The sequence below is a fragment of the Misgurnus anguillicaudatus genome, chromosome 22 (assembly GCF_027580225.2).
Source record: "Misgurnus anguillicaudatus chromosome 22, ASM2758022v2, whole genome shotgun sequence".
Taxonomy (NCBI): Eukaryota; Metazoa; Chordata; class Actinopteri; order Cypriniformes; family Cobitidae; genus Misgurnus; species Misgurnus anguillicaudatus.
In genome coordinates, this window is record NC_073358.2 from 21,211,302 (window position 1) to 21,221,913 (window position 10,612).

Here is a 10,612-nt window from a genome sequence, read left to right on the forward strand (position 1 = left end):
CATTTGTGAATTAAGAATTTACCTAAAATTAACAATGTGTTAACAAAAAAATTCAGCTCTACTGTCAGTTAACAACATTCCAAGTATTATATGGTCTCTATAAAAAGCAGACAGTCATTGTATTTTGGTTTCCAGCCAGAAGGACATGTTTTCCAAAAAAATATTTGAGTGAATACAATAAAAAAAGATGGTCAGTTGTCTCTCACTTTGGCAAAAAGTACAAATATTATGGTCAAAATTAAATCTAAGTCTTAAAAATTCACCTGAAGGGTATACACTGTTAAATACTTTAAAGTGGATTTCATTTGCTTTAGGAACTACTGGAAACCTTATAATTTCTGTACAATAAACTTATCATAAACCCGTAATACATTATTACGGTAAAAATGGGAGTTCACATGTGTTATCTAGCTCTACACTTAAGGAGCTTCACACCAAACAAATAAAATTCCTTGAAATAGCTTTTATGATACGTTCAAATTGTTTACGTTCACCAAATAATTGATATTAGGGTGTGGTGGAGGATGAAGGTAAGATGAAGACTGACGTGATAAATGAAATGATACTTTTATTAATATAACAAAGACTGGAACTTAAACTGGAACATTACTGGAACATAACACTAACAAAGTGAGGGAGACAAACAGAGTATAGGACAATAGCTGGCAGGTGTGCTGATAACAAATGAAGATCAGGTGAGGAGAGTGAAGGATCATGGGGAATTGAGTCCAGATGGATAAAGGGGAAAAACATGAGAACAGAGAGAATAGACCCCTTCACGGTTCACGTCACAGGCAGTTCCCACTGCGCATGTCGGGGTCAGAAAAGTCATTACAGCAGACTTGAGTTGCGTATTATTCAGTATCGTCAAAAATGCCAACTTACGTCATGGGCTGTGAAAATCGCATCAGGTCTTCCGTTAAGTTTTCGCGATTCATGCAGAATCTCAAAAACAAAAAAATACAACATCTGCGGCTGCAGGCAATTAACTGCAGACTGGGACAATGCAAATATCAAAGAGGCTTGTGTTTGTAGTGCTCACTTCAGGCAAGTCCAAATTTTTCAGCCCTGTTAGATTAAATTATAAAGCCTGGATGGTATGAACAGTTTGACCCCATGCTGCGCGCGCACCCGATAGTCATTCAATGTTTACAAACCTTGAAGGGTTCTATGGGGTTGTGACAGTTACAACTCCGCTGTGTAAAAATGTTTTCAGTCCTAGCTTTCAGTTACTAGCTGTTGACAAGCTTTAAAATGGTGTTATGTGTAAGTCAGTGATTAAGATATTAAATTTGGTGACTTACACACTCAACTCAGATAAAAAATATACAAAATTTACTTTCATGCCATGTTAAACCTTCCATAAAATATTGGAACAACTCTGAAACAAAATAAATTTTTTTATCCTTTGCATTTTTTATATTTTAATTCAAATCTCACACTATAGAAATCAACATGTATTTTTACATCCATTCATTTTTGAAACCGCTTGTCCTGTACAGTTTAGCATTAAACCATTTTAATTTGATAAAAAAAAGTATCCAAGTATACATTCTGCAATAGCAGCTGAAGATGTGCAAATGAGGTGGTGTGTATACAGAAAACACAGAAACATGGCATTGGGGTCATTTGTAAGTATTTCTGTCACTAAAGTCATGCAGGTGACCTTGGAATTTTATTTATCACCATTCTAGTGAGTACAAGTGGATTCAACCATTTTGATGCTATAATGTACAACATTTTTTATACTTCCATATTTTTTTTAAATACATTTTATTTATTTGCATTTCATAATTTGCTATTTTTAACTTTTTTTAACAGTTTAGAATTTTTGCTAAAAGCCACAACTATAGCCTTAATAATAATACTTAAAGGCGGGGTGCATGATTTTTGAGAAACGCTTTGGAAAAGGGATTCGGGCTGAGTATCAAAACACACTTGTAGCCAATCAGCAGTAAGGAGCATGTCTACTAACCAACATCGTTGCCAGGGTTGCGCATGTGTGGCGGTTCTATCAAAACGTGGTCCAGATTCTATTGGGGTAGGGGCGTGTTTGTTTAGGTGATTTCAAATGTCAACATTGGCTTTCAAAAATCATGCACCCAGTCTGCATGCCCCCATAAAAGGTAAACACAATTTGCCTCCATTGCCCATTCCATATTCAGTTCCTGCTTGGTAAACTCAAAGGAAAACTGATTGACTGATTAAGAGTTAACATAAACAACTTAAACCTTTGCTTATTGAGACGTTTACGCAGGGTCAAGGTGAGTTTTTGTAAATTAACCATTTATATTCTTGGGCCATAACAGTGAAAATGTTAACATATTTGCAGCAAAGACTTTGAGGAATGTGCCTATTCTGAAATGTATCAACTGCGGTGATTATTTTCTGTATACAGACCCACAGACAAAAGAGCTGCAATTTGTTAAATATATCACAAATGTCAAGTACTGTGTGCCGTTCAAGACATATCGTAGCACAGTAATCTCTTTTATCGTTGGCGATACTTGAGCAAACATGACAATGCTTTTTCAACAAACCAAGGTAAATAAGTTTGCTTATTTCTGCACATATACTATTACACTAGTTAATATTACTAAGCTAAAATCATATTTCCATTTAAAGAAAATGGTTTCAGCTTTTAGTCACTATTAAGTATTTAAAAAGATTCATTTTGTTGTCCACGTAAAAAAAAATCACTTTTGACTTTTAAAGAATATATCACAATATATTTCAGGTTATTATATGTATTATATTGTATAATTGTATTATATTTTATGTAAGTTGTATTTGTTAACATTAAGTTATTGCCTTACCTAACATTAAAGGGATAGTTCACTGTCATCATTTAATCATCCTCATGTTGTTCTAAACCTGTATGAATTTCTTTTTTCTGATGAACACAAAAGAAGACACCTTAAGAAATGATGGCAAACACACAGCAGTACGTGACCATAGACCTCCATAGTAGGAATAAAAAAACATTATGGAATTTAATGGGTATACTCTCAACTGTGTGCTTACCATCATTTATCAAAGTATTTTCTTAATCATTTATAATAATACTTCCAAAATATTTATTCCTACTATGGAAGTCAATGGTCACCCACTGCCGTGTGTTCACCACCATCTCTCAAAACATCCCCCCTTGAGTTCATCAGGAAAAAAAAATATACAGGTTCAGAACAACATGAGGATGAACAAATGATGACAGAATTTTCATTTTAAAGTGAACTATCCCTTTAACTATCAGTAAACAATACTTCTGCATTGATTAATCTTGGCCGATGTTAAAGGGATCATTTAACCAATAATGAAAATTCTGTCATCATTTTCTCACTCTCATGTTGCTCCAAACCTGTATGAATTTCTTTCTTACGATTTTTTTCCTTTTATCACAATACTTCCATATTATTTGTTTTCCTACTATGCAAGTCAATGGTTAAAATCAGCTGTGTGCTGCTTATTATTTATTAACATATCTTCATGTTCATCAAATTAAAAAACTCATACAGGTTTAGAAAAAAATGAGGGTGAATAAATTATGATAGAATTTTAATTTTTGGGTGAACTATCCCTTTAATTTAAGCATTTACTAATCCATTTTTAAATCAAATGTTTCTTGTAGCAGTAAAGTACAAGAATAAATGTATAACTATACTAAAATATACCAACATTAACAAGACTTAATAATGGCTGAATACTATTTTTTTTTGTTAATTTCAGTTAATGCATTTACTAATGTTGACCAATACAACCTTTTGTAAAGTGTTACTATACTAAATACATTCATATTATAAATGTAAAATACCTCATATAAATTTTCCTTTATGCAGGTATAGAGAAAGAAATACTAAAATCTATATTTATGCTAATTAAAATAACTTAAGCTCACATAAAAACATGTATCATTTTAACAAACCTACACAGATAAACAAATAGTTCAGACAATCAAAAAATGAAGCACAAAGGTATGTGTAAAATCACTTTGTCAAGATTTTTTAGTGTCATCAGGCAGCTGTGGATATAATTGATATTCCTGATAAGGAGGTGGAGCTGATGAATCAGGTTGTTGAGGATTTGAAGGACATTGTTGAGCTGGAGGTCCAGGGTAACTAGGAGGAGGAAACTGACTTGGAGGTCCGGAGTAACCAGAAGCAGCAAATTGACCAGGGGGTCCAGAGTAACCAGGGGCACCAAACTGACCAGGAGGTCCAGAGTAACCAGGTGCACCAAACTGACCAGGAGGTCCAGAGTAACCAGAAGCACCAAACTGAGCAGGCGGTCCAGAGTAACCAGGAGGTCCAGAGTAACCAGGGGCACCAAACTGAGGTGCAAGTGGGGCAGATGAAGGTGCAGGTGGGGCAGATGGGGGTGCATTGGGGTATGCACTGCCTCCTGCTTGTTGGTTCCAAATTCCAAAGTCACTGTTAGAGGAGGGACCTCTTGCACCTGAGGTAGTCTGAGGAGGAAGAAACACTATTGGAAATTTGATCTCTGGATCCGAGGCGTACGGCACATCCAGGTAGACCTAAACACAAACATCACATGTTAAAAAAAAACTCTGTTAATGGATGCTTTGATTATGTTTCAAATTTTAAATGTACAAAACTACAATATGTGCTCAATGCAACACCGCTATAAATTGTCTCAGTGAGCCACCAATCAAGCAAACTTCTTACATTTTCCAATTCAGAAAAGCAGAATTTTGATGTTAGCCATTTAGTATTAAAAGGTAATTATTTAACATTCTTGCACCAAAATGTTCAAAACTTGTATGATTTCTGTGGAACACAAAAGGCAAAATATTACAAACTGACTGATATTTTTATACAATAAAAGTGAAGGGTGACTACAGCAGGGTTCCCACACCTTAGTTAACTTCAAATTCAAGGACCTTTCAAGGACTTTCCAGGTCCAATACCCTCAAATTCAAGGACTAAATGTGGGGACACATTTCAAGTGAAAGCAAGATTACATCGTGTTACCTTTTATGATACATTGTTACAGTTCCCTTTCGAGGGAACTCACCCTGCGTCACTGCGGTGACACTTTGGGGATGCTTCCAGAGGTAAGTGCGTCTGAACGTGTATATCAAATTCAACCAATGGTGAGGCTTAACGACAAAGACGGTGGCGCAGGAGCCAGGAAGTATATCACTATCTGAAATACTGCCAGAAAACGGTGTTACAGGGACGCAGGAAGTATGGCAAGGGAGACGCAGCATCTCGTTACAGTTACAACAGTTACATACGTAACCCGAGACATTTTCATGTGTCAAACACAACTATGCAAAAAAGCATTTTGGTATGAATTAACATTCGCATACAGAAGATAAAAGCATTTAAAGCGATCAATTTAGCATATGTGCTTAAAGGCGGAGTCCGCGATGTTTGAAAAACGCTTTGGAAAAGGAGACGGGCCGACTACCAAAACACACTTATAGCCAATCAAATCAAATGCCGGGTTGCGTATGTGTGGGGCGGGTCTATCAACACAAGGTCCAGATTCTATTGGGGTAGGGGCGTGTTTGTTTAGGTGATTTCAAATATCAACATTGGCTTTCAAACATCATGGACTCCGCCTTTAAAAGGCAAGAAATTTTCTGATATCCTACACTACACAGGGAATATGGATTCTTTTTCCAGAAAATTTCTTGCATTAAATAGATTCAACTCAAGCACATTGTGTATCCATGTATGTATATTTTCAAAAACTTCCCAGGGCCTTGAATTTTTCCCCCAGATTCACAAACTTTCAAGGATTTAAAGGACCCGTTGGAACCCTGCTACAGCTTATAAAATAACTTTTCTAAAACTTTCACAACAACAATGAAATTTAAAATATGTAACAGAATATAATTTAATGGTCATGCTGATGTAATGATCCTGATTTATATAAACACAAAATACAATATATTTTTTAAAATTCAATAAAAGATGCAAATACTTACTCTCAGTCTGTACTCAACCTTAATAATTCTACAGTTTAGGGTCGAGACAGTAAGGCTGGGCGGGATGGCAAGCACTTTAGTGATATTCTTGTTTGTGTTTGGCTCAATAGGTTCTCCTTCCTCCTTAATAATGTCATGTGTGTGTAGTCTTCGTTTGCCTCTTGCAAAGAAACTGTGCTTTTGATACAGGCAGTATTTAGGCTTGATGGCACGGGATGAATTGTTCTGAATTTCAGCCAAAACTTTTAACCCCTCATCTGTAAAAAAAATGCAAGACTTAATTATGCAAACATACATTATAAATTTACTAGAAACTATGATTTGACTAACTCATTGGCTTTATGACGGAGAGCAAAATGTTTTTTGTGTCTCCTAACATTGCACCTGGTACACCATATTGACTATTGACTAAATCTATTTTGCATTAAAAACAAGTATAACCAGATCAGTAGGGGTGTGTGGGTTCTGGAGAGAGGGATGTTATGGTTGAAATGTCTGTCAAATGTTAACAGAAGATCACATGATCTTGACATGAAAACAAGTAAACATGAATCTTATGTCAGAAAAGTCCACTGTTCCACTATACACAAAAGGTATTTCTATTGCACATACAAGTTTTACTTGATCATTTTAATTAAATTGAATTAGTATATCTAAAAAGGGAAACTAAAAACAGATGTTGAAAAATTACCAAGATAGTATCCCATTTTCTCAGTGCGTATGTTCATAGAAACACTCCCAGATGTGAAGAACTTCATTTGTTTATCTTTGCTTCCATACTGAGGCGCCTAAACAAGACAAAACAAGTCAGAAATACCTACAGAAAACCTTTATCATTCACCAATGTAAAGAAGTTTGTTTGAAACATTCAAAGTAAATAGGATCTTATTAGAAATCTCACCATTAGTTCAGGATTAGACAGCTCAGGTCTGGGGACATAGTGGAACTCAGCTGTGGCTGTGCTAGAAATACGCATTGACCTAGACAGTTTTGCCTTTAAGCTGTACACAATTTTGCCTGCTGAACCCTTGAAAGATGGAGGAAAGTTCCTATAAAATAAAAAATACAAAATGTATTGTTTGTACTTAAGGTTTTTAAATCATATAGCCTACTCAATACAACCAACTTACTGTTGAGGCAGCTGAAACAGGAATGGGTAAACATGACGCCCTGGTCCTACAACAGCGCAATCTACCAATGCAAACATTAAAGAAAGAAATCAGCATGCCTTTAAGTTAAATTTCCAAGTCAGCAATATTAAATATTCATTAAATGTACGAAGAAACTTACAAGGTTGTCCAGAAGGATCTTTCAGTAACGCGTGCTCTAAAAAAAACAAGTTACCGCAAAAAAAAAGTTAAACACAGTACTGCTGTAATGTAAGCAAAAAATAAAAATATTCTGTTTAAGTTCCTCTTACCGTGTTTTTTGTCTTCGTGAACGAAAAACCTCTCTATTGAATAATATTTTTCCTTGTCTGAGTAAACAACAGTGGTTTTGCCATGTCGTTCGGTCCAGTAGACGTCCGCCTTCCCTTTGATCTTGATACCCAAAGACTGCATTTGTGTATCCTTCGCAACTTCGAGAATGATTTGTCCCGATATAAAGTCTCCGTTGGTGAACGTGTTATTCTGATTAACGGGGTTGTAAACTACAGATATGCTCTTGACGGTAAGAGACATGGTGTATTCCGGAGTTGCGGTGCAGCTGCTGCTATAGCGTTAATGAAATATCTTTATATCAAGCTAAATACCTTTGTAAGTATCCAGTTTAGCTCGTCCTCTGACCTCGTCATGCAGGAAGCAATCAAAGTCAGCAAATCAACGTCGCCTCAACTTCAAGCAGTGTGGTCGGGTGGGTGGGACCAAGGAGTTTGGCGCTTTAAGGGTGTGGCTGGCTGCGCGCCATGAGAAAAACCATGGAGAAAAACAAGGCGGTATCCACTTTTATACGTTTAAGACTTTTTAATGATCAGAGGCAGACCGCGCATTTTGTCAGATGTGCTTGGGACCATAAATACGCATGCTGGTATTTAATATCCTTCACAATAGCAAAATACATCGCTATTAACAAATTGAATTCCGTTTCCCCCACATGTTTAATTTGAAGGTGTTTTTGTTTTACTTCTAAATTATACAAAGTGCATTGCTTTAACCATAGTTTATCATTTGATATTATAAAATAAATGAGTTTGGACTGATATCATTTTAGATAAAACGTAGTTCAAATATGCCAGCTGGAAATTATTGACCAAACGATAAACGATTTTATGACACAATAGGCTAGTAAGTAAAAGGCAGTATATATCTGTTATAGAAGATGACAAGGCAAAAACAGTAAATGTTCAGGCAGGCTGGCTGTGGAAATAATCAGATCTCCACAGTCCCATGGGTTAAGCCCTTCCCCCAACTTGTATGTCAATTTGTGTGTAGTAACCGCGGGAGTGAATGAATGAATGAATGATAAACGTTTGTTCAGTTTTTGCGTCTCATATTCCTGCTGAAAAAAAAAACAATAAAACCATTACAGAAAATTCTAATGGTTTTCATTAAAATACCATTAGGAACTATAGCTTTTACCATTAAAACCACTAGTGTGTTTTGGGCTATCCATTAGAACCAATAAAACTCCCAATAATGGCTTTATAGTTTTTTTTTTCAGAAGGGATGGTTTTGTGTTTGATTCCCAGGAAACCCATGGACAAATAAAATGATGGCATAGTCAGGCTTGTAGGGTTTTGTTGACATTGGATCGCGCGCGCGCTCACACACACACACACAAACACATAGGTACTGTCTTGTCTCTGCGTGTGGTTTTTGGGGGCCAATTGATTGCATTATCTGGAGTGTTTTGAATTGTCCACTAGATGTCAGCTCGCTACAGGTTAACAGTAACTTTTTCAAAAGTGATATTCCCAAACTTACAGAGTAAACCAACATTTCTCAGGGAAAGTCGTGATACGGTCATGAAAAATTTTATTAATTTATTTGTGTCCAAATGGAGCATTCTTTGTGCCTTAGCACAAATGTTTTTTAGTGTCCCTCACACGAATTTCTATAGTTTTTCATGTCCGTGGCACGACTTTCTTTTTCGTGCTTTTTTGTATTGTTTTCTCATTTCCCCCTCCCCTATTTTTAAATCATTGACGCTTGGGTTTGGGTTTAGATTTGGGGTTTGGGTTAGTATGTATGGGATGTCTAAAAATGTAACAAAAAGTTATTCTATCCCCAACCCCAAGTGACAATGGTAAGAAAATAAAAAAACTATGAGAAAGCAATACATAAAATGAAACAAAAGGTTTTTTTTAACTATTTATAGACATTCCTGCAAGTGACACGAAAAAGACATTCGTGCTCAAGGCACAAGAAAAAGCTACAATTTGTGCCATGGACAGTGGAAAAAAAATGTATAAAATTTTGCGTGACTACAACACAACTTTTCGTGAGATCAGTCTGGAATAAACAGATGGAATAATGAGAGAGCGAAAAGTTAGTGGAGAGCAATAACGCGCCAAGAAGCGTTTTTCAAGCACGTTCGTGAACATCTAATACAATACTCTTAAATTTAACAATCTATGAGTAACAAAGTTTTGCCATCTATTCACGAGTTCACATTAAAATGTAATCGATAGGGAATGAGATAAAGCATATGTGGCGTGCTGTCCAATGAGAGCCAGAACAGTTTTGATGGTAGTAAGGTACTGTATAACTAAGTAGGTTGTTTATGTGGCCTTGTGTTTTTAATAGCAGGACTGGTTTCATTTTAGTCACCATCCCGCTTTAGCTAGTATGTTGACACTAAACATCAAGAAAGCTTATTATTTTGCAACCGAGCCAATGTTTCATTGCATTGTTTACCTGTATTGCTTGCAGTCATTTGTTTTGTGCTTAGTAAACAATGGGCAAACAATGTTTTGTGTACTACTTCTACACAGTTTTAGAGTCAAAAAACTTGTGTGATGCCATGTACAGTCTGATCAGCTCAGTCCCTTTAAATGGAAACAGATTTGAGCAAAGTACTATTTTTTGCGGTTTTTATTTGCTGCATATATAAGAACATCAATAGTATGTTTTGTTTTCTAATTTATCATATGTTCTTTCAGTTGCCACGTGCTAAAGGCCCAATGGGCGGCATGGAGGCGTAAAGTCTAATCATATGAATGGTTCATTGGGTAATTGACAGCACAATAATAAATCTTATCTTATTGTGTCATTCTCATTCATATAAGGGTAATAATAGTTGGTGTTCAAAAGCTGTTTGGTATAAAGTAGAGGTATCACATGTTTCTCTTAAAGAAACAATAAACCTAAAACATGCAATAAAATGAAATTGTAAAACTATATTAAACTAAAACACTTAGTTTTATATGGTACAGTACTATGAATGTTTAAGATTGCCTTGAAAGTACTGCTATTTGCCCACATTCAACAGGATCTGGTGGCATTGAAAGTCTCCCAAAGGTGTATAACATTTTCCACACCATCTTGAAAGACAAATTCCAACAATGAACATAGATATTTTAATTTCTGAAAGGATCTGTCCTCAAACCTCTTTCTCACACTAAACAGAACTTACCAGGAAACCTTAACATGAACAATAAGCCTGGCACACCAAGAGATGATGGAGACATGGGTGGCAACTTCCTCAACCCTTTTGTAA

The 10,612-nt window shown here is 35.9% G+C and overlaps 1 protein-coding gene across 2 annotated transcripts; it reads right to left on the reverse strand.

Moving 5' to 3' along the window:
- Positions 1-1,320: 1,320 nt before the first annotated feature.
- LOC129440663 (arrestin domain-containing protein 3) lies at positions 1,321-7,806 on the reverse strand. Of its 2 annotated transcripts, XM_073860523.1 has the most exons (8): positions 7,374-7,806; positions 7,244-7,279; positions 7,084-7,144; positions 6,855-7,002; positions 6,645-6,741; positions 5,954-6,210; positions 4,303-4,531; positions 1,321-4,212 (listed from the first exon to the last, which is right to left on the reverse strand). In XM_073860523.1, the coding sequence occupies exons 1-8, from the start codon at positions 7,633-7,635 to the stop codon at positions 3,992-3,994; spliced, it is 1,311 nt and encodes a 436-aa protein (XP_073716624.1). In that variant the 5' UTR covers positions 7,636-7,806; the 3' UTR covers positions 1,321-3,991. The 2 variants fall into 2 exon arrangements, with proteins under 2 accessions (XP_073716624.1, XP_055056128.2); XM_055200153.2 differs by having other exon boundaries at positions 1,321-4,531; positions 7,374-7,804.
- Positions 7,807-10,612: the final 2,806 nt, after the last annotated feature.